At 45.0% G+C, this 25158-nt stretch overlaps 1 protein-coding gene across 1 annotated transcript in view; it reads left to right on the top strand.

Annotated features, from left to right (window-relative positions):
- xpo7 (exportin 7) overlaps positions 1-25158 on the top strand; it is a 182787-nt gene that overhangs the window by 87061 nt on the left and 70568 nt on the right. Inside the window, exons 8-9 of the mRNA XM_063057234.1 lie at positions 11048-11121; positions 23211-23330. Of these exons, the coding sequence (XP_062913304.1) occupies positions 11048-11121; positions 23211-23330 (194 nt within the window). The remainder of the gene's footprint in view (positions 1-11047; positions 11122-23210; positions 23331-25158) is intronic.

Raw genomic sequence — 25158 nt, 5'->3', positions numbered from 1 at the left:
GTTAACTGCTGCAGTTCACCCATTGCAAAGCTTATTGGGACTTGGTATTTTTGAAGTCGTTCAGTCATTTGCACATGAAGCATTGTAGCACTTGCTGCTTTTGTTCCTAAGCAGTTATAGAATTCTGAAATATTTCATGTTTAAAGCAGAAAAAAAAATGACAACTATTTATTTCTGCTGCTTGTATTACGAACTTGAGCTAAGAGAGGTGCAGGAGTACAAACTGCAACATCCCTTTTTAATCTAACAACTGTAAATACTGTCACCCTCCCAGTCACCTTTGCAAATATTGACATTCCCTTGGAGTCCCTGGAGTGCTGTGTACACAGCCGCCACTGGTTGCGGGGGCGGGGGGGGGGGTACCAGTAGTTACTGTACAACCTCTAATACTGTACTTGGCTGTATAAATGCTCCATGTTGCTAGATTTCGGCTGTATCTTTCGGTGAGCTGAATACTGAATTTGAGATGGTGGATGAATTTAGATTTATTCAGGTATTTCATGACCATGGTATCCCAAAATATTTGTAGCTGATAAATTTTAGAATCTTGACATTATGTAAATAACAGAAAAAAGCAATTGTTTCATTACAAGATTACACAAGCCATGCAATAAGTGACCAGGCACTTGGTGTATTGCTGGTGTAAAGATCAGTCACAGTACTGGACATTTTGCCTCATACATCAAAGTTGCTGGTGAACGCAGCAGGCCAAGCAGCATCTATAGGAAGAGCCGCAGTCGATGTTTCAGGCCGAGACCCTTTGTCAGGACTAACTGAAGGAAGAGTGAGTAAGGGATTTGAAAGCTGGAGGGGGAGGGGGAGATGCAAAATGATAGGAGAAGACAGGAGGGGGAGGGTTGGAGCCGAGAACTGGACAGGTGATTGGCAAAAGGGGATACGAGAGGATCATGGGACAGGAGGTCCAGGAAGAAAGACAAGGGGGGGGTGACCCAGAGGATGGGCAAGAGGTATATTCAGAGGGACAGAGGGAGAAAAAGGAGAGTGAGAGAAAGTATGTGTGCATAAAAATGAGTAACAGATGGGGTACGAGGGGGAGGTGGGGCCTTAGCGGAAGTTAGAGAAGTCGATGTTCATGCCATCAGGTTGGAGGCTACCCAGACGGAATATAAGGTGTTGTTCCTCCAACCTGAGTGTGGCTTCATCTTTACAGTAGAGGAGGCCGTGGATAGACATGTCAGAATGGGAATGGGATGTGGAATTAAAATGTGTGGCCACTGGGAGATCCTGCTTTCTCTGGCGGACAGAGCGTAGATGTTCAGCAAAGCGGTCTCCCAGTCTGCGTCGAGTCTCACCAATATATAAAAGGCCACATCGGGAGCACCAGACGCAGTATATCACCCCAGTCGACTCACAGGTGAAGTGATGCCTCACCTGGAAGGACTGTTTGGGGCCCTGAATGGTGGTAAGGGAGGAAGTGTAAGGGCATGTGTAGCACTTGTTCCGCTTACACGGATAAGTGCCAGGAGGGAGATCAATGGGGAGGGATGGGGGGGACGAATGGACAAGGGAGTTGTGTAGGGAGCGATCCCTGCGGAATGCAGAGAGAGGGGGGGAGGGAAAGATGTGCTTAGTGGTGGGATCCCGTTGGAGGTGGCGGAAGTTACCGAGAATAATATGTTGGACCCGGAGGCTGGTGGGGTGGTAGGTGAGGACCAGGGGAACCCTATTCCTAGTGGGGTGGTGGGAGGATGGAGTGAGAGCAGATGTACGTGAAATGGGGGAGATGCGTTTAAGAGCAGAGTTGATAGTGGAGGAAGGGAAGCCCCTTTCTTTAAATAATGAAGACATCTCCCTTGTCCTAGAATGAAAAGCCTCATCCTGAGAGCAGATGCGGCGGAGACGGAGGAATTGCGAGAAGGGGATGGCGTTTTTGCAAGAGACAGGGTGAGAAGAGGAATAGTCCAGATAGCTGTGAGAGTCAGTAGGCTTATAGTAGACATCAGTGGATAAGCTGTCTCCAGAGACAGAGACAGAAAGATCTAGAAAGGGGAGGGAGGTGTCGGAAATGGACCAGGTAAACTTGAGGGCAGGGTGAAAGTTGGAGGCAAAGTTAATAAAATCAACGAGTTCTGCATGCGTGCAGGAAGCAGCGCCAATGCAGTCGTCGATGTAGCGAAGGAAAAGTGGGGGACAGATACCAGAATAGGCACGGAACATAGATTGTTCCACAAACCCAACAAAAAGGCAGGCATAGCTAGGACCCATACGGGTGCCCATAGCTACACCTTTAGACTGGAGGAAATGGGAGGAGCAAAAGGAGAAATTATTAAGAGTAAGGACTAATTCCGCTAGACGGAGCAGAGTGGTGGTAGTGGGGAACTGATTAGGTCTGGAATCCAAAAAGAAGCGTAGAGCTTTGAGACCTTCCTGATGGGGGATGGAAGTATATAAGGACTGGACATCCATGGTGAAAATAAAGCGGTGGGGGCCAGGGAACTTAAAATCATCAAAAAGTTTAAGAGCGTGAGAAGTGTCACGAACACAGGTCGGAAGGGATTGAACAAGGGGGGATGAAACAGTGTCGAGGTATGCAGAAACGAGTTCGGTGGGGCAAGAGCAAGCTGAGACAATAGGTCGGCCAGGACAGGCAGGTTTGTGGATCTTGGGTAGTAGGTAGAAACGGGAAGTGCGGGGTGTGGGAACTATAAGGTTGGTAGCAGTGGGTGGGAGATCCCCTGAGCGGATAAAGTTGGTGATAGTGTGGGAGACAATGGCCTGGTGCTCCTTAGTGGGGTCACGATCGAGGGGTAAATAAGAGGAGGTATCCGCGAGTTGTCGCTGCGCCTCGGCAAGGTAGAGGTCAGTACGCCAGACTACAACAGCACCCCCCTTATCAGCGGGTTTAATAATAAGGTTAGGATTAGTGCGGAGGGAGTGGAGAGCAGAGCGTTCCGAAGGAGTGAGGTTGGAATGGGGACAAGTTGCGGTGAAGTTGAGACGGTTGATGTCCCGTCGGCAGTTAGCAATAAAGAGATCCAGAGCAGGCAGAAGACCAGAGCGGGGTGTCCATGAAGAAGAGGAGGGTTGAAGATGGGAGAAGGGGTCATCGGTGGGGGTGGAAGAGTCCTTGCCGAAGAAGTAGGCTCGGAGACGGCGGAAGAAAAGTTCCGCATCATGGCGAACACGGAACTCACACATGCCCTTACACTTCCTCCCTTACCACCATTCAGGGCCCCAAACAGTCCTTCCAGGTGAGGCATCACTTCACCTGTGAGTCGACTGGGGTGATATACTGCGTCCGGTGCTCCCGATGTGGCCTTTTATATATTGGTGAGACCCGACGCAGACTGGGAGACCGCTTTGCTGAACATCTACGCTCTGTCCGCCAGAGAAAGCAGGATCTCCCAGTGGCCACACATTTTAATTCCACATCCCATTCCCATTCTGACATGTCTATCCACGGCCTCCTTTACTGTAAAGATGAAGCCACACTCAGGTTGGAGGAACAACACCTTATATTCCGTCTGGGTAGCCTCCAACCTGATGGCATGAACATCGACTTCTCTAACTTCCGCTAAGGCCCCACCTCCCCCTCGTACCCCATCTGTTACTCATTTTTATGCACACATACTTTCTCTCACTCTCCTTTTTCTCCCTCTGTCCCTCTGAATATACCTCTTGCCCATCCTCTGGGTCACCCCCCCCTTGTCTTTCTTCCTGGACCTCCTGTCCCATGATCCTCTCGTATCCCCTTTTGCCAATCACCTGTCCAGTTCTCGGCTCCAACCCTCCCCCTCCTGTCTTCTCCTATCATTTTGCATCTCCCCCTCCCCCTCCAGCTTTCAAATCCCTTACTCACTCTTCCTTCAGTTAGTCCTGACAAAGGGTCTCGGCCTGAAACGTCGACTGCTCCTCTTCCTATAGATGCTGCTTGGCCTGCTGCGTTCACCAGCAACTTTGATGTATGTTGCTTGAATTTCCAGCATCTGCAGAATTCTTGTTGTTTGGACGTTTTGCCTGCTCTTTTATGTCCCTTTATTGGAGCAAACAGGAATTTCACATCAATAAAGTCACCAAATGACATCATTTGGGGCTGTATTTGGTACAAAACTGAGGCCTTATGTTAGAGCCCTTGACATTTTGTGGCAAAGTTATCGCATGGAGCCACAGTTCACATTGTAAAGCTGTTGATTAAAGAGCTAGCTGGCTGCAATCTCATTATGGCCAAGTAAGCTGTATCCTATTTTAATGACAGAATACTCTCACCATTCTGCAATGTAATTCTCACATTTTGATTGTAGGATTGGCTTCACTTGTATCTTAGTATGCAATAGGATATTGGAGATATTAAATGTCTAATACCCTTGCCTGTCCAGTGCAGGGATCCCCAACCTTTTTTGCACCACGGACTGGTTTAATATTGACAATATTCTTGCAGACTGGCCAACCGGGGGTGGGGGGGGGGGCGCGGTGTTCAAGTAGGGTTAAACTCACCTCAACATGTCTTTTACAGTTAGGGTTGCCAACTTTCTCACTCCCAAATAAGGGACAAAAGTAGCAGTCAAATCCTGACGAAGGGTCCCGGCCCGAAACGTCGACTGTACCTCTTCCTATAGATGCTGCCTGGCCTGCTGTGTTCACCAGCAACTTTTATGTGTGTTGCTTTAGTTGCCTTTTGTTGGATTTTAAAAGCTGGATTTTGTTTGTTTGACGGGACACTTGTGTTTACCCCGGGAAAGATTACCATGACCATGAAAGGAGGGAGGAGAAGATGGCGGTGCGATGCAGCGCGTGTGCCTGTTCGGAATGAATATCAATATGTGTAACTAGGGGGCCATGCATCAATCTGGATTTGATGGGGACAGCCACGAAAGCGCAGAGGAACATCTGGAGCAACTTCTGAAATGCCTGCTTTGCTGCCGCTGCTACTGTGCGATGGAGAATCTCCGGAGACGAAGGCCCCAAATCCTCGGCTTTGCGTATCGCCTGTTGCTGGGGCTGGGGTCGAAATGCTCGGCAGAGATGGTGCTCGGTGTCAAATAGGTGGTCGGAGGCTCAGAGTTTTTCGGACGGACTCGGAGTCGGACTGCGGTTGGATGCTTCCGGGATGCTGCATCGGCAAGTTGGCAGCGCTGGGGGTTTACCGTCTGCGTGAGATGATGGGACTTTCAGAGACTCTGAGACTTTTACTGTGCCATGGCCTGTTCTTATCAAATTACGGTATTGCTTTGCACTGTTGTAACCATATGTTATAATTATGTGGTTTTAAGTCGGTTTGTCATATGTTTTCATGACATCATTCTGGAAAAAGATTTTTATCATTTCTTAATGCATGCATTACTAATTATAATCATAATCATAAGCCTTGCGCGGACACCTGTGTGCGCATGCGCGTAGGTGCTGATTTTTTTTCCCCACAAATCGGTTTTGGCTTAATCTTCCTGACTACACTGTACATACATTATTTCTACTTTATATAGGCAGTGTATTTATCATATCATTCCTGCTTTTACTATATGTTAGAGTTATTTTAGGTTTTATATGTTATTTGGTATGATTTGGTAGGTTATTTTCTGGGTCTGGGAACGCTCAAAAATGTTTCCCATATAAATTAATGGTAATTGCTTTTTCGCTTTATGCCATTTCGGCACGAAAGGCTTCATAGGAATGCTCTACCTTAGCGGGGGAAATACGGGACAAGGGCAGTCCCGTATGGGACAAAACAATTTAGCCCAATATATGGGATGTCCCGGCAAATACAGGACAGTTGGCAACTCTGTGTTCAAGTTCAACAGTGCGTGACAGGGAATGAGGAAAGGTGCAGCTGACTTATATCATTTCCCACGACCCCGTAGCACATGCTTTGCGGCCCGGTGGTTGGGGACCGCTGGTCTAGTGGGTTTGAAACACAGTTACAAGATGCAATATTAACTCCAAATTACATTGCACCTAATCACTTACTTTTCTGGCAATACCTCAGGATCCGTGATTTGCTTCTGCTGTGAATTCTGAGTACTTAATATGTGGGAAACTCAAAACTCTTGCACAAGGGGGCAGGAGGTTCTTGACCATGGCAGGCTTGTAGGTGGTGGTGGTACACATTGTTTATGCTGGGCCTCTATGATCACGTCACATTGACTCGGAAGTTCTTCATGCCATCCTAATTTTTTATAGGCCGCCCAATAGTAACGGGGATATCGAGGAGCAGATAGGGAAACAGATCCTGGAAAGGTGTAATAATAAGAGTTGTCATGATGGGAATATCGATTGGCATCTCCCTGGAGCAAGGGGTTCAGATGGGGTGGAGTTTGTTAGGTGTGTTCAGGAAGGTTTCTTGACACAATATGTAGATAAGCCTACAAGAGGAGAGACTGTACTTGATTTGGTATTGGGAAATGAACCTGGTCAGGTGTTAGATTCTCTCAGTGGGAGAGCATTTTGGAGATAATGATCATAATTCTATCTCCTTTACAACAGCATTGGAGAGAGATAGGAACAGACAAGTTAGAAAAGCTTTTAAATGGATTAAGGGTGATTATAAGGCTATCAGGCAGGAAAGTGGAAGCTTAAATTGGGAACAGATGTTCTCAAGGAAAAGTATGGAAGAAATGTGGCAAATGTTCAGGGGATATTTGTATGGAGTTCTGCATAGGTACGTTCCAATGAGACAGGGAAGTTATGGTAGGGTACAGGAACCGTGGTGTACAAAGGCTGTAATAAATCTAGTCAAGAAGAAAAGAAAAGCTTACAAAAGGTTCAGAGAACTAGGTGATGTTAGAGATCTAGAAGATTATAAGACTAACAGGAAGGAGCTTAAAAAGGAAATTAGGAGAGCCAGAAGGGGTGATGAGAAGGCCTTGGCGGGCAGGATTAAGGAAAACCCCAAGGCATTCTACAAGTATGTGAAGAGCAAGAGGATAAGATGTGAAAGAATAGGACCTATCAAATGTGACAGTGGGAAAGTGTGTATGGCACTGGAGGAAATAGCAGAGGTACTTAATGAATACTTTACTTCACTATTCACTATGGAAAAGGATTTTGGTGATTGTAGTGATGACTTGCAGCAGACTGAAAAGCTTCAGTATGTAGATATTAAGAAAGAGGATGTGCTGGAGCTTTTGGAAAGCATCAAGTTGGATAAGTCACCGGGACGGGATGAGATGTACCCCAGGCTACTGTGGTAGGTGAGGGAAGAGATTGCTGAGCCTCTGGCGATGATCTTTGTATCATCAATGGGGACGGGAGAGGTTCCAGAGGATTGGAGGGATGCAGATGTTGTTCCTTTATTCAAGAAAGGGAGTAGAGATAGCCCAGGAAATTATATACCAGTGAGTCTTGTGGTTGGTAAGTTGATGGAGAAGATCCTGCAAGGCAGGATTTACAAAAATTTGGAGAGGTATAATATGATTAGGAATAGTCAGCATGGCTTTGTCAAGGGCAGGTCATACCTTACGAGCCTGATTGAATTTTTTGAGGATGTGACTAAACACATTGATGAAGGAAGAGCAGTAGGTGTAGTGTATATGGATTTCAACAAGGCATTTGATAAGGTACCCCATGCAAGGCTTGTTGAGAAAGTAAGGAGGCATGGGATCCAAGGGGACATGGCTTTGTGGATCCAGAACTGGCTTGCCCACAGAAGGCAAAGAGTGGTTGCAGATGAGTCATATTCTGCATGGAGGTCGGTGACCAGTGGTGTGCCTCAGGGATCTGTTCTGGGACCCTTACTCTTCGTGATTTTTATAAATGACCTGTATGAGGAAGTGGAGGGATGGGTTAGTAAGTTCGCTGATGACACAAAGGTTGGAGGTGTTGTAGACAGTGTGGAGGGCTGTCAGAGGTTACAGTGGGACATTGATAGGATGCAAAACTGGGCTGAGAAGTGACAGATGGAGTTCAACTCAGATAAGTGTGAAGTGGTTCATTTCGGTAGGTCAAATATGATCGCAGAATATAGTATTACTGGTAAGACTCATGGCAGTGAGGAGGATCAGAGGGATCTTGGGGTCCAAGTCTATAGCTCAAAGCAGCTGCACAGGTTGACTCTGTGGTTAAGCAGGCATATCGTGTATTGGCTTTCATGAATCGTGGAGTTGAATTTAGGAGCCGAGAGGTAATGTTGCAGCTATATAGTACCCTGGTCAGACCCCACTTGGAGTACTGTGCTCAGTTCTGGTCGCCTCACTACAGGAAGGATGTGGAAGCCATAGAAAGGGTGCAGAGGAGATTTACAAGGATGTTGCCTGGATTGGGGAGCATGCCTTACGAAAACAGGTTGAGTGAACTGGGCCTTTTCTCCTTGGAGCGACGGAGGATGAGAGGTGACCTGATAGAGGTGTATAAGGTGATGAGAGGCATTGATAGTGTGGATTGTCAGAGGCTTTTTCCCAGGGCTGAAATGGTTGCCACAAGAGGACACAGGTTTAAGGTGCTGGGGAGTAGGTACAGAGGAGATGTCAAGGGTAAGTTTTTTGCACAGAGAGTGGTGAATGCGTGGAATGGGCTGCTGGCAACAGTGGTGAAGGCAGATATGATAGGGTCTTTTAAGAGACTTTTGGATAGGTACATGAAGCTTAGAAAAATAGAGGGCTATGGGTAAGCCTAGTAATTTCTAGGGTAGGGACATGTGGGCTGAGGGGCCTGTATTGTGCTGTAGGTTTTCTATGTTTCTGTGCTGTCTCCTTAATAAACAGTCACCAGCCAGGATTCCTAGAAATCAGTGAGGATGTTACACTTTTGTCTTAAAGACACTTGATCTTTTCCTTTATTCACCTGGTAATGTCTTTTCATGATGATGCTTGTGCTTCAGGTCACTCCTCAAGCAGGACCTCTCGAAGCACTTCACAGTATTGTGCAAAAGTCTTAGGCATCCTAGATGTTTTGTAATATGGTTTCAGATGGTTTGGCTTCCACAGAGCCCTGATATCAACATCATCAACGTGGGAATTACCTGGAGAGAACAGAAGCAAGCGAAACAGCCATATCTGCAGAAGAACCGTGGCAAGTTCTCCAAGCTGCGTAGAACAACCTACCAGATGATTTTCTTATAAAACTGCACGACGGTGTACCTAAGAATTATGCAGTTTTAAAGACAAGGGGTGATCATACCAAATATTGATTTGGTTTAGTTTTTTTATTGCTTGCTTCTCTTCGTAGTAATTTTGTTCATATTTAGAAACTTAATTTTGTTATTTTGAAAGCATCTTCACTTTACAAATTTTTTAACGTGCCTCAGACTTCTGCATAATACTGCAAGTGCTACTGGATGGTAGTCACTGAGGCAGGTTACCTCATTTTTCGTGGGCACCAGTAAGTTTGAAGCAGGTTGGTACCTCAGACTGCCAAAATGAAAGGTTGGCAATATCTGTAAATACTACGGCCATTTGACCAGCACAGGTTTTCAGTATTTGGTCAGGTGTGCTGTCTGGGTCAGATGCTTTCTGCGGATTCACCTCCTGAAAGATGCTGTCATCTTGGCCTCAGAGACTGAGATCACAGGGTCATTGGGGCTGAGTGTTGAGAGTGGGGTGGTTTGTGAATGTACCTCAATGTTCTGTCACATTTTGTAAATATACTGTAAATATTTCTAATGATCTTTGCTACCACGGCCCTGGTGCTGAGGGGTCCAATCACTATACTCAGAAGAAATTTCTATGTATCTCTTTTTTAAATGACCGGTTCCTTATAAATAAATCCCCTTGTTCAAGATGAATCACCAGAGAAACCCAGTCAGTTGCATCTCTTTAACCTAAAGGTTCACATTTGTTCGTGTGGGTGGTGTGTGTGTGTGTGTGTGTGTGTGTGCGTGTGTGCGCGCATCTATGGAGAGGAATAAACAGTCAACGATTTGGGCCAAGTCTCTTCATCGGGATTGAATCTTGATTGTTGCCACTTAGTAATATTGATGCCTACAAGACTAGCAGAAGAGATTTTTCAGTGTTGTCATATACCTGATGATGCCACCAAACTGCTGGAAACGTTTGCACCTGCTGAGTGAGGTGCTGGGGCTAGACCTTTAGCACATGTGCCTGCAATGAAGACATACCTTCAGATGAAAATCTTCTGACAGGATGATTTAAAGTAGAAGGGCTTAGAGGAATTAGGAAGGCATGAGGTAGGAAAGGAAGAAGTAAAGGGGAGTGCAGTTCTCCAGCTGATACAGAACTACTACATTTGCTCATAGCTTATTTTCTTTCAAAAAAAATAATGGGGGCTTGCCTTTTAGTAGTGACAAATAGTTTCTATCCCACATTATCAGAGTCTTGTGAATGCGCATCATATACCTTTATCAGTCTGTATTTTATTACTTCATGCTGTCATCCTTCCTCCGATTACTTGCTTATCTGGGTTTAGAGCTCAAATTCCAAGTAGACAATTCCGGTGCAGTACTGAGGAATTATTGCACTGCCCAAGATCACATCTTTGTTAAACTCAGGGCTAGCCTCCTTTTAGGCAAACATAAAGTAAACATCCCAAGGCAGCATCAGAAACATTAGGAAAATTCTCCTGTAATGGCTAGACAGCACTAATCCTTTAATCACTTTTGATCATGTTTGCTGTTTGTGAGATCTTTATGTAAAGTGAAAGCTGTGTTTCAGTACAAGCCAGTGGAAACCACATGGTTTACTGGCTGTGAGTCAAGTGGAAGGTTTTACAGATGTGATAAGATACTGCACAAATACATTTCTGTTTTACTTTTTGATCCGGTCTGCATTTTTGCAAATGATTGAACAAATTGTTATGTATCAATTGCAAAGCAAGGGGGTTTGTCCCAGGTTTAATATTTGTAGCAGAGGAGATGAGCTTGTCTGCTGTTGCTGAAATGGTGGACTTTCCTAGTGACAGAGTAGACCTTTTGTAGTATAATCGATCCTTATGATTAGATATTTGGCAAGAACTGTATAATGAGAAGCTGAGATAGGTAAGCATCTATCTATGTAACTGAATCTTTACAAACTGGTAGTGTATGTCTTACATATTCAGCAATAGGCAGGGGCTTAACTGCACTTTACAATGTTTTAGTAATTTATTTTTATCATCTTTGCTTTAAGGCTGCTGAGTTAAAACCTCCACTTTCTTTCAACAGCTTTCTTGGACTCATCAACCCTGCAGCTGTTTTTCGACTTGTACCATTCCATCCCTCCATCACTGTCTCCTCTGGTGAGTTGTGCTTCTCTCTGTTAGAGGTGTGAAGATTTTGACCTACGTGTGATAGGCAACAGCAAGGTGATGGAATTTTGGGTTTTGGTGAAGAATTACCACCCTTTATTAGATTAGATTATGAGGACACTCTGTCCTCGTTTATTGTCATTTAAAAACGCATGCATTAAGAAATGATACAATGTTCCTCCAGTATGATATCACAGAAACACCAGACAGACCAAGACTAAAACTGACAAAAACTACATCATGATAAAATATAATTACAACAGTGCAAAGCAATACTGTAATTTGATAAAGAGCAGACCATGGGCAGGGTAAAAAAAAGTCTCAAGTCCCGATAGCCCATCATCTCACGCAGACGGTAGAAGGGAGAAACTCTCCCTGCCATGAACCTCCAGCGCCACAAACTTGCCGATGCAGCACCCTGGAAGCACCCGACCACAGCCGACTCCGAATCCGTCCGAAAACTTCGAGCCTCCGACCAGACCTCCGAGCACCAAGCACCATCTCTGCCGAGGGTTTCGGCCCTACCCCGGCCGACGAGCAACAAGCAAAGCCGAGGACTTGGGGTCTTCCCCTCTGGAGATTCTGGATCACACAGTAGCAGCGGCAGCGAAACAGGCATTTCATCTGGTGAAACTTCTGTTTCTCCGCGCTCTCACATCTGCCTCCATCAAATCAGGATTGTGCACGGCACCCTACTTGACAGATAACAGATATTCATCACCAGAGCGGCCGCTGCGTGCTGTGTCGCAACGCCGTCTTCTCCTATTTCGTGTCACGCATTGAGGGACACTGATTCCGTACACCTTTTCTTCTGAGCATCTCTTGGATGCAAAGCAGAACCATGCTTAGGTCTACTTTCAATTAATTTATAGTGAGTAGGAGATATTGGGATTCTGGTTTATGTACCAAAGGAAGACTACCTGTGCTGACATTGGAGAGCATCCAGAACACAAAATAATCTGCAGATGCTGGGGTCAAAGCAACACTCACAACACGCTGGAGGAACTCAGCAGGTCGGGCAGCATCCGTGGAAACGATTAGTTGACGTTTCAGGCCGGAACCCTTCGTCAGGACTGTAGAGGGAAGGGGCAGAGGCCCTATAAAGAAGGTGGGGGGAGGGTGGGAAGGAGAAGGGTAGTCTATGTAGTCTAGGTAGTCTATGATGAGGCTAAACTCGGGTTGGAGGAACAACACCTCATGTACCATCTAGGTAGTCTCCAGGCCCTTGGTATGAACATAGAATTCTCCAACTTCCAGTAATTCCCTCCCCCTCTCTTCCTCTATCCCTATTTAACTCTGCTCCCTCCCCCAGCTGCCTATCACCTCCCTCATGATTCCGCCTCCTTCTACTACCCATTGTGTTTTCCCCTATTCCTTCTTCACCTTTCCTGCCTATCATCTCCCTGCTTTCCCTCCCCCACCCCTTTATCTTTCCCCCTACTGGTTTTTCAACTGAACCTACCAGCCTTCTCCTTCCCACCCTCCCCCCCCGACCTTCTTTATAGGGCCCCTGCCCCCTCCCTCTTCAGTCCTGATGAAGGGTTCCGACCCGAAACGCTGACTGATCGTTTCCACGGATGCTACCCGACCTGCTGAGTTCCTCCAACGTGTTGTGAGGAGAGCATCCAGAGTTAGCTCATAAGAATGATCCCAGGAATGAAAGGATTAATATATGAGGAGTGTTTGATGACTCTGGGCTGATGCTCGCTGGGGTTTAGAAGAATGAGGGGGGTGGGGTGGGGGTAAGGATCTCATGGAAACCTATCAAATATTGAAAGGCCAAGATAGAGTGGACGTAGAGAGGGTGTTTCCTATAGTAAGGGAGTCTAGGACCAGAGGGCACAATCTCCCAATAGAAGGACGTTCCTTTAGAACAGAGATAAGGAGGAATTGCATTAGCCAGAGGGCAATGAATCTGTGGAATTCATTGCTATGGACGGCTATGGAGACCAAGTCAATGGGTATACTTAAAGAGAAGGGTTATAGATTATTGATTAGTAAGGGCGTCAAAGGTGTAGGGGAATCAGGTTGAGAGGGATAGTGATGCAGCCGTATCATACTCTGCTCCTATATCTTATAGTCTGTGGTCTTCACTGAAACCAAACTAGTCAACGAATAAGTATCAGTAAAGCAGAGCACCGTGGCTTAATGTAGGAGGATCAAAATGCCCAGGATCAAGGCCATTCATTGAGGAGGAGGTAGGGAGGGAATCCTGGTCAGAGCAGTCCTCTGAATAGGGATTGAACAATTTGCAGGGCAAAGGTAAGCAGTAGCAGCCATTCCGTCCTTGTAAAATGAGTGACCTATGTCAACTTCATCCTACTTAAGAGCATGGGATATCAGAGCAGATTTAGGCCATTTGGCCCATCAAGTCTGCTCCGCCATTCCTTCATGGATCATTTATTTTCCCTTTCAGCCACATAGTCATAGAAAGGGGTAGCTCAGAAACAGGCCCTTTGGCCCATCCAGTCCATGCCAAAGCCATTTAATCTTCCTACTCCCATCTACTTGCACTGGGACCATAGGCCTCTGTACCCCTGCCATCTATGCACCTGTCCAAGCTTCTCTTCAACGTTGAAATCGAGCTTGCATGCACCACCTGTGCTGGCAGCTCACTCCACACTCTCACAACCTCTGAGTGAAGAAATTTCCCCTCGTGTTCTCCTTAAACTTTTCACCTTTCACCCTTAACCCATGATCTCTGGTTGTAGTCCCACCCAACTCAATAGAAAATGCGTTCGTACATTTACCCTATCTATCCCCCTTTTATATTTGAATATCTCTATTAAATCTCCTCTCAATCTTCTATGTTCTAAGGAATACATCCCTAACCGATTCAATCTTTCCTTATAACTCAAGTCCTCCAGATCTGGCAACATCCTTGTAATCTTTCAACCTTGTTTACATCTTTCTGCCTTCTTCGTGAATCCCTTCGTGCCCTGACTAATCAAGATTCTATCAACCTCTGTCTTAAACATACCCAATGATTTTGCCTCCACAGCCACCTGTGGCAATGAATTCCACAGATTCACCACTCTCTGCTTAAAGAAATTCCTCCTCATCTCCATTCTAAATGACGTCCCTCTATTCTGAGGCTGTGTTTTCTGGTCTTAGACGCCTCCACCATAGGAAGCATCTTCAGCACGTTCACTCCATCAAGGCCTTTCAACATTCAGTAGGCTTCGATGAGGTCCTCCCTCATTCTTCTGAATTCCAGTGAGTAGAGGCCCAGAGTCATCAAACACTCCTCATATGACAAGCCTTTCAATGCCAGAATCACTTTTGTGAACCTCCATTGAACCCCCTCCAATGTCAGCACATCCTTTCTAAGATAATGGGCTCCCAACTGCTCACAATACTCCAAGTGAGGCCTCATCAGTGCTTTTAAAGCCTCAACATTACATCCTTGCTTTTATATTCTAGTCCTCTTAAAGTGCACGTTAACATCATATTTATCTTCCTCACCACTGACTCAACCTTTAGGGAATCCTGTACAAGTCCCTTTGTGCCTCAGGGTTTTGAATTTTCTCTCCATTTAGAAAAGCCCACGCTTTTATTTTTTCTACCAAAGTGGATGACCATATATTTCCTGACATGGTATTTCATCTGCCACTTACCTGCTCTATCTAAGTCCTTCTGTAGCTTCCCTGCTTCCTCAAAGCTACCTGCCCCTCCACCTACCTTCATATCTTCAACTTGGTCACAAACCCATCAATTCTTTGATTCTGTAAACCTTAACACCCTTTCCTAACAAAAGTCTATTAATCCCAGTTTTGAAATATTTAACAACTTTTAAGGGTACAGATTTTTTATATTTCCATGCATAGAAGCACCTCCTGCTAATCACCAACACACATCAAAGTTGCTGGTGAATGCAGCAGGCCAGGCAGCATCTCTAGGAAGAGGTGCAGTCGACGTTTCAGGCCGAGACCCTTCGTCAGGACTAACTCCTGCTAATCACCTCTAGATTAGAAATTGTATTTATTTGTCATACGTACATCGAAACAAAACGTGAAGTGTTGTTTGCATCAGCAACCAGCACAATCTGAGGATGTGTGGGGTGGGGCAGACTACAAATGCCATACTAGCACCAACACAGCATGTCCGTACCTTACTAACCCTAGCCTATGTGTGTTTGGAAAATGAGAGGAAACCAGAATGCTCAGAGGAAACCCATGTGGCCGTGGGAAGGACATACAAACATCTTGCAAACAGCGATAAGAATTGAACTGCGACCTTCTGATCGTTGGTGCTAACCATTTTGTTACTGTACAGCCCCACCTAATATCTAGCATCACCTAACCCTCACAGATATACCCCCTGACAATGTGAAAATAGGTGGAGGAAGCAGGGCGTCTGCAAGAGGACTTGGACAGATTGGGAGATTGGGTAAAGAAGTGGCAGATGGAATACAGTGTAGGGAAGTGTATGGTCATGCACTTTGGTAGAAGGAATAAAGGGGGAGAAATTCAAAAATCAGAGGTTCAGAGGGACTTGGGGCTCCTCATGCCGGATTCTCTAAAGGTTAACTTGCATGATGAGTTGGTGGTAAGAAAGGCAAATGCAATGTCAGCATTCATTTCGAGAGGACTAGAATACAAAGGGAAAGATGTGAAGCTGAAGCTTTATAAATCAGTGGTCAGCCATTGGGGAAAAGGCAGTGAGGTTGAGGGGGATAATAAATCAGCCATGATGGAATGATGGAGCAGACTCGATGGACTGAATGGCCTAATTCTGCTCCTATGTCTTATGGTCTAATCTTCTGTTTGTAAACTTGCAGCGTTAAATTGTTGCAGTAAAGAAATTGTATAGCTTAAATTCCTGGGCCAGCATTCAGTGTCCAATTTCCTCCTCAATGAGTGTGATTTATCTGAAGGGAAGATTTCTGTTTCACATCCTTTCTTTCTGCAGTAAATGTAGAACAGTGGTTCTGTTCATCTTTTGTGCCTAGCCCAGTTGATGTTCCCTCAGCACTGGCCTTCTCTTTCACTTCTGCTGTCCAACTCTCTGACCACTTTCCTTACCATAAGACCATAAAATATAGGAGCAGAATTAAGCCATTCAGCCCATTGGTGGAGGGGCAGGTAGTGTTGAGGAAACAGGTAGAATGCAGAAGGACTTAGACAGACTAGGAGAATGGGGAAGAAAGTGGCAAATGAAATATAATATTGGAAGATGCATGGTTATGCACTTTGGTAGTAGAAATAAATGTGCAGGCTATTTTCTAAACAGGGAGAAAATCCAGGAATCTGAGATGCAGAGAGATTTGGGAGTCCTTGTGCAGAACACCCTGGAAGTTAACTTGCAGGTTGAGTCGGTGGTGAGGAAGGCACATGCCATGTTAGCAATCATTTCAAGAGGTCTAGAATACAATATCAGGGATGTGATGCTGAGGCTTTATAAGGCACTGGTGAGGTCTCACCTTGAATATTGTGAACAGTTTTTTGCTCCTCATCTTAGAAAAGATTTGCTGGCATTGGAGTGTCCAGAGGAGGTTCACAAGGATGATTCCAGGAATGAAAGGGTTATCATACAAGGAACGTTTGATGGCTCTGGGTCTGTACTCGCTGGAATTTAGAAGGATGAAATCTCTTTGAAACATTTTGAATGTTGAAAGGCCTGGAGTAGATGTGGAAAGGATGTTTCCCATGGTGGGAGAGTCTAGGACAAGAGGGCACGGCCTGAGGATAGAGGGGCATTCATTCAAAACAAAACAGATGTGGAGAAATTTCTTCAGTCAGAGGGTGGTGAATTTTGCCACATGCAGCTGTGGAGACCAGGTCATTAGGTGTATTTAAGGCAGAGATTGATAGGTTCTTGATTGGACATGGCATCAAAGGTTACGGGGAGAAGGCCAGGAAATGGGGTTGAGGAGGAGATAATCAGAATCGGGTTTATTATCACCAGCATGTGACGTGAAATTTGTTAACTTAGCAGCAGCAGTTCAATGCAATACATAATCTAGCAGAGACAGAAAAAAAATAGTAATAATAAATAAAATAAAACATAATAAATAAACAAGTCAATTACATATATTGAATAGGTTTTTTAAAAAATGTGCAAAAACAGAAATACTGTATATTAAAAAAGTGAGGTAGTGTCCAAAGCTTCAAAGCCCATTCAGGAATCAGATGGCAGAGGGGAAGAAGCTGTTCCTGAATCGTTGAGTGTGTGTCTTCAGGCTTCTGTACCTCCTACCTGATGGTAACAGTGAGAAAAGGGCATGTCCTGGGTGCTGGAGGTCCTTAATAATGGATGATGCCTTTCTGAGACACTGCTCCCTAAAGATGTCCTGGGTACTTTGTAGGCTAGTGCCCAAGATAGAGCTGACTAGATTTACAACCTTCTGCAGCTTCTTTTGGTCCTGTGCAGTAGCCCCTCCATACCAGACAGTGATGCAGCCTGTCAGAATGCTCTCCGCAGTACAACTATAGAAGTTTTTGAGTGTATTTGTTGACATGCCAAATCCCTTCAAACTCCTAATAAAGTATAGCCGCTTCCTTGCCTTCTTTATGACTACATCAATGTGTTGGAACCAGGTTAGATCCTCAGAGAATCTTGACACCCAGGAACTGGAAGCTACTCACGCTCTCCACTTCTGATCTCTCTATGAGGATTGGTATGTGTTCTTTCGTCTTACCCTTCCTGAAGTCCACAATCAGCTCTTTTGTCTTACTGACGTTGAGTGCCAAGTTGTTGCTGCAGCACCATTCCACTAGTTGGCATAAAAGAATCAGCCAAGATTGAATGACGGAGCAGACTCGATGGGTCAAGTAGCTTAATTCTGGTCCTATGTCTTATAGTTTTATGGTCTAATATCCCATCTCCATTTTCTCTTTCCTCTCCAAAGCCATAAAATGTATTTAAATTTCCCAAATCCAGTTGCCATCCCTGCCACAAGTTCAAAGCAATTTGAGCACAGGGCAACAGTGAATTGCTCTGAGATTGAATGTGATGTATTGCCTTTCCTAATGAACTCGAAGTCACCGTCAGTTTCTTCTTTCTCTTTCTCTTTCTCTCTCTCTCTCTCTCGTCTGTCTCACTGTCTGTCTGTCTCTCTCTCTCTCTGTCTGTCTCACACTCACTCACTCACTCACTCACATATTAAGGTTTTGCATCCAGCAGTGGCACCACTTCTTGGCGTGACAGCATCACCTTTGGATTTACCTAAAGAACTATCATCTTCCACCTCAACATGTTGTTGGGGGGCGGGGGGGCGGCTCAGCTTCATGGACGAACCTTGAGTTCCACTACCTTCTTAATATCATCTTTCTTTTGTAGCCAGACGATTACTGTTAGATGTAGTGCCACGCCATCAAATTCACTTGGTCTATCTCGGACACTTCTCTCCCCTTTCTCGATCTCTTGGTCTCCATCTCTGGAGACAGACTGTCCACTGACATCTTCTACAAGCCCACTGACTCTCATAACTACCTCGACTATACCTCTTCCCACCCCGCCACATGCAAAAATGCCATTCCCTATTCCCAGTTCCTCCGTCTCCGCCGCATCTGCTCCCAGGATGAGGCTTTCTGTTCCAGGACATCTCAAATGTCCTCTTTCTTTAAGGATCGTGGTTTCCCTTCTGCCGTCATCATTGATGCCCTCACCCGCATCTTCTCCATTTCCCGCGCTTCGTCCCTCACCCCATCCTCCTGCCACCACAACAGGGACAGAGTTCCCCTTGTCCTCACCTACCACCCCACCAGCCTCCGGATCCAGCACATTATCCTCCGCAACTTCCACTACCTTCAACAGAACCCCACTACTAAGCACATCTTTCCCTCTCCATCTCTCTCCGCTTTCCGCAGGGGTCAGTCCCTCCGTGATTCCCTGATCCACAAGTCCCTCCCTCTCTTGCCACCATTCATGGCCCCAAACAGTCCTTCCAGGTGAGGCAACATTTCACTTGTGAGTTTGTTGGGGTCATCTATTGCACCCGGTGCTCCAGGTGCGGCCTCCTCTACATCGGTGAAACCCGACGCAGATTGGGGGACCACTTCGTCGAGCACCTCCGTTCCGTCCGCCACAACAGACAGGATGTCCCGGTTGCCATCCACTTCAACTCTGCTTCTCATTCCCATTCGGATATGTCCATACATGGCCTCCTCTACTGCCATGATGAGGCTAAACTCAGGTTGGAGGAGCAACACCTCATATACCGTCTAGGTAGTCTCCAGCCCCTTGGTATGAACATTGAATTCTCCAACTTCCAGTAATTCCCTTCCCCTATCTTCTCCTATCCCTATTTCACTCTGCTCCCTTCCCCAGCTGCCATTCACCTCCCTCATGGTTCCGCCTCCTTCTACTACCCATTGTGTTTTCCCCTATTCCTTCTTCACCTTTCCTGCCTATCACCTCCCTGCTTCCCCTCCCCCACCCCTTTATCTTTTCCCTTACTGGTTTTTCACCTGGAACCTACCAGCCTTCTCCTTCCCACCCTCCCCCACCTTCTTTATAGGGCCTCTGCCCCTTCCCTCTTCAGCCCTGACGAAGGGTTCTGGCCAGAAACGTCGACTGATTGTTTCCACGGATGCTGCCCGACCTGCTGAGTTCCTCCAGCGTGTTGTGAGTGTTGCTTTGACCCCAGCATCTGCAGAGTATTTTGTGTTTACTTTTAGATGTCTTTGTTGTTAAGTTTCAATTTATACAGTTGAAGATTGGAAAGGCCAAAAGCTAATAGTTTTTGTTTCTGTAACTGACTGACTTAAAATTTACAATGCTAATCAGCCCACAATGCTTCCAGCAGCTGAAAAGAAAGGTATGGAGAGTATCATAAAGACAAGGTATTCTGCAGGAGCTGAAAATCCAGAGCAACACATACAAAATGCTGGTGGAACTCAGCAGAAATGCAGCATCTATGACGATGAATAAACAGTCGACATTTCGGACTAAGACCCTTCATCAGGATTGGGAAAGAAGTGTCTCAGTCCAAAGCATCAATTGTTTATTCCTTTCCACAGATGCTGCCTGATGTGCTGAGTTCCTCTATCATTTTGTATTTGTTACTCTGGAATGAAAGTGTCACCTTATCTCACCTCACTTCTGATCCTTCTGTCAGTTACTTTAAATCCATGCCTCTAGTTTTTGATTTTCCTTTCACAGGCCATGACCAAAAGACTTCGGAGTACAATTAGGCCATTTGGCCCATCGAGTCTGCTCTGTTACTGATCATGGCTGAAATATTCTCCCTCTCAATCCCACTGTCCTGCCTTCTCCCTGTAACCTTTCACCCCCTTATTGAACAAGAACATATCAACTTCCACTTTAAATATAAAACCCTAATACAATTAGGCCATTTGGCCTATCGAGGCTCTTTACCATTCCAAGTAATCAAGAACCTATCAACCTCCGCTTTAAATATACCAAATGATTTGGACTCCACAGCTATCCATGGCAATAAATTCCAGATTCGCCATCCATTGGTTAAAGAAATTTCTTCTTATCTCTGTTCTAAAGAGAAGTCCTTCTACTCTGAGGCTGTGCCCTCTGGTGCTGGACTGCCCCACTATAGGAAACATCTCTCCACATCCACTCTATCTTGGCCTTTTAGTATTCGATAAGTTTCAGTGAGATCCCTCCTCATTTTAAGTTCCAACGAGTACAGGCCTAGATCTATTAAATGCTCCATGTACATTAACTCTTTCATTCCTCCGATCATTCTTGTGAAATTCTCTGGATCCTCTTCAATGCCAGCACATCCTTTCTTAGGTTTGGGATCTAAAGCTGCTCACTATGTTCCAAATGTGGTCTTTTCATTTTTTGTTCATATTGCTTGAAGCCAAACTCTTATCCCTTTCTAAACTTTGTCTTATTTTTCATTCTGGCGACTTCAGTAACCTCTCCAGTATTTCCCTCTTCCTTTATCCATACTTTTCCAGGCTGTTGAACCTACCCTACTATTTAGTTTAAAGCCCAATCCACTGCCCTAGTTTTGTGATTTTCTAGGTCCCAGCACAGTTCAGGTAGAGCCCTGTTATTATGCTGTTACCTAGGCATCTCTTGATATTGTAAACTCTGTACCACTTAAATGTGATCCTATCTTTAATAATTGTTCATAGCTTAATCACAAAATTCATATCCCTGCCATCCAAATGCACTTCTCTCTGAGTACCCAGCAGCCACATCTTGCCCAGCTAGAAAATGATACCTTCCCCCTTGTGTCACTTAACTTTCAGTTAAAATCTCCACCAGATCTGTGCTCAGATATTCCAGGATGTTCTGGCAAGCCACCTATGTCTCAACATTTAATAGCATCCCATTGCCAGAAACACTGTTCTATTCAGAGATGTTGTGCCCCAAAGCCGAGAGTTTGTATATTGAAATTGCTTCATGATCTTGCCAACACTTTTCTCTTATCTCCTGCAGTACCCGCAAATCTCCTTTGTGCTGCTGTTGGCCCTGCCTTGCCACCTCTCCTGCTCTCGTGCCTTCTCGTGTCTCTGAAACTTCGTACTGCACTCTGACTCCTATTACATTAGACTGGGTTTCATCTTCTCCTTTTTCTCAGTGTTCTGTTTTGTCCGATTACCCCTCTGTGAAAACTTTAGTTGTTTATACATAGAAGCTATCGTAAAGGTGCTTGTCAAGTGGGAATGTGCTTACTTTTATTTTTAATTCACTGGTCCTTCTTCCTGATCCCATTTATTGAAATAGTTTGTTCTGATTGCATTTTAATTTGCTAATAATAGTGAAATCTGGCACATTGACTTCTGTTGGCTAGTTCCCCATCGTGAAATTGATATCTCTGCTAGTATAAAACATCAAGTTATAACGTTCTCAATAAAGAATCTTCCTTATAAGTTCACTATCACACTGGGATGATAACACACTAAAACAAGTACTGTGTTACTTACTAAATGTAAGGTGCTGGTGAGAATCTACACACGGAATTAAATCAATCCTTTAACAACCACCCCACAAGCCTCCATATCCAGCACATCCCCACCCACTTTCACCCATCACCTGATCTCACCTATCATCTGCCAGCTTGTACTCCTCCTCTTTCCCCCCACTTTCTTATTCTGGCTTCATGCCCCCCCGCCCGCTTCCTTTCCAGTCCTGATGAAGGGTCTTGGCCTGACATGTCAACTGTTTATTTATTTCCATAGATGCCGCCTGACCTGCTGAGTTCCTCTGGCATTTTGTGTATGATGCTCAGAATTTCCAGCATCTGCAGATCCTCGTGTTAAATTCTTTCCTAATTGATCAATATCCCTGTAAAAGATTATGTGTTAATAATCTTCTGTAAGGATATATATTTTATTTATTAAAATAGTGCTCATCTAAATTTGAATGAGTTCCTTCCCAGCGGACCCCGCACATGCCATCATTTTCACTCTGGTCAAAAGTGAAAGATGTTGTTAGCATTACATTGTTGTGAAGCAGTTAATTCACCTGAAGGAACACAATTCAGTGCCAAGGTGACCTTGTGTGTTGGCGAGCCTCAGGAGTCCGTGCTGGTACTTGTACCATCTGGGAACGTTGCAGTGCAGGGCTTGGAAAATGAACCTCCAGTGCAGCACTGGAAATCCCACCTCTGAACCCTGCACGTGGACTCATGCCACAGGTCGTTATGTCTGTGCTGTCGTTGAACTCTTAATGGTTCAGCACTTCCCCAACACTTCTTTAAAAAAAAAATCTCCTTTTTAAACACAATCCCTCACTTTTCCTTCAGTTAGTCCTGACAAAGGGTCTCGGCCTGAAACGTCGACTGTACCTCTTCCTACAGATGCTGCCTGGCCTGCTGCATTCACCGGCAACTTTGATGTGTGTTGCTCTCCTTTTTAAATACAAGTTTTTTGTGTTGAGAATTACAGGTGGAGCTGCTTTGTGTTTACCAGATTTTTAAATCTGTATTATCCATCTACCAATGATAACAAATTTTCTTCATTTTACAACCACTCCATTTCAAAATCATTTTATCAAACAGTGAATGTTTCCAACTATTTCTGTTATTCTCCTCTCCCCCTGCAGATTGAATGCTGCCTGAGGTATGAGGAGTCTAAAAGCATCCAGGTGACTGAGTAAAAGTACACATTGAAGCTTTGATTTCTGACGATTGCTTTTCTTTCTTGCAGGTCTTATCTTGTTTAGTACAGATCGCTTCAGTCCGGAGATCACTGTTTAACAATGCAGAGCGGGCAAAGTTCCTGTCTCACTTAGTGGATGGTGTGAAGAGGGTGCTGGAAAACCCACAGGTGATAAACAGTTGATTGATAATTTCTTTACAGTACAGGTGCGGGAGTAGAAACAGCACAGTGAATTTTCTTATTAAGTCTGGAATCCCAAGAGCCTATTTATGATGTATACTATGTTCAGGATACATTGTGAGTTGCATTTTGGCCACTTGAGAGCATGAATAGTGGGGTACATTAAGAAGAAAGAAAATATAATTGAAAGAGCTGTGGTTGGCTGCCGGTATGGGCAAAGCTCTTAGCACAATCTCTACTTTCACTGAAATGGAAGGGAAGAAACAATTCTGGGTTTTTACATCTGGGAGACGGAAGCCCTCAAAAATAAAAGAGGGCCGAGTGGGACATACCTGTTTAGTTCAGATTAATTACTTTGGTGTCACATTTCTCTCCTAATAGTGTCTGATACTGGGGGAAAAGATATCACAGATGTTGAAACCCTGAAATAAAAACAAAAAAAATACAACCAAAATAAGAGGAAGAAGTCAGTAATAGAATTTTTAGATTAGATTGGATTATGAGGACACTCAGTCCTCGTTTATTGTCATTTGGAAATGCATGCATTAAGAAATGATACAATGTTCCTCCAGTATGATATCACAGAAACACAGAACAGACCAAGATTAAAACTAACAACAGTGCAAAGCAATACTGTAATTTGATAAAGAGCAGACCATGGGCACAGTAAGAAAAAGTCTCAAGTCCTGATAGCCCCATCATCTCACGCAGACGGTAGAAAGGAGAAACTCTCCCTGCCATGAACCTCCAGCGCCGCGAACTTGCTGATGCAGCACCCTGGAAGCACCCGACCACAGCCGACTCTGAGTCCATCCGAAAACTTTGAGCCTCCGACCAGCCCGCCGACACCAAGCACCATCTCTGCCGAGCGCTTCGACCCTGCCCCAGCCACCGAGCAACAAGCAAAGCCAAGGACTCGGGACCTTCCCCTCTGGAGATTCTGGATCACACAGTAGCAGCAGCAGCAAAATAGGCATTACAGCAGTTTCACCAGATGTTCTTCTGTGCTCTCACGTCTGCCTCCACCCTACTTGACAGATAACAGATAGTCATCACCGGAGTGGCCGCTGTGTGCTGTGTCGCGCCGCCATCTTCTCCTCTCCTCCCAGCCCCATTCTTTTGCCCTCTCCCGTAAGCTTTGATGCCTTTACTAATCTAGAACCTAGCACCCTCCGCTTTAATATACTCAATGATTTGGCCTGCTCAGCCGTCTGTGGCAATGAATTCCACAGATTCATTACTCTCTGACTAAAGAATTTCCTTTTCATCTCTGTTCTAAAGGGACATTCCTCTGTTATGAGACTGTGCCCTCTGGTCCTAGACTCCCCCATCATAGGAAACATCCTCTCCACTTTATCTAGGCTTTTCAGTATTTGGCTGATTTCAAATTTAGCAAGTAGGTAATTTTACTTTTTTTTCACAATAATGTGTCTGCCATGACCCAACATTACTTACTATCCCTGGACTGCAAAATTCTAGCAAGTATCTAACCGCTAGGCCTAAATCATAGACGTGCATGCATCTCTTAACCCTAACTCCACTAAAAGTAACCTATTAGCTTGCATTGTTCTACACCAGATAATTCAACATCTTGGGCAATGCTGTCCTGTTGATGCTGTGAGACTGTATCAGTCTCTGCCGTTCCTTTGGATTCATCGGCTGCATAGAGAGGGGGAATCTGCTAGATGGGCAATAGCTTGCTCTTCATATTGCACTGTCCTGGCTTGTATATCATGTTGACATCTGGGATGTAACATCCATGGTCAACTCCAACCAACAAAGAGCCTCACAATGCTATGAAACAGAAGACTAGTTT

The sequence above is a fragment of the Mobula hypostoma genome, chromosome 8 (assembly GCF_963921235.1).
Source record: "Mobula hypostoma chromosome 8, sMobHyp1.1, whole genome shotgun sequence".
NCBI lineage: Eukaryota > Metazoa > Chordata > Chondrichthyes > Myliobatiformes > Myliobatidae > Mobula > Mobula hypostoma.
This window is presented reverse-complemented; position numbering and strand designations above follow the sequence as displayed.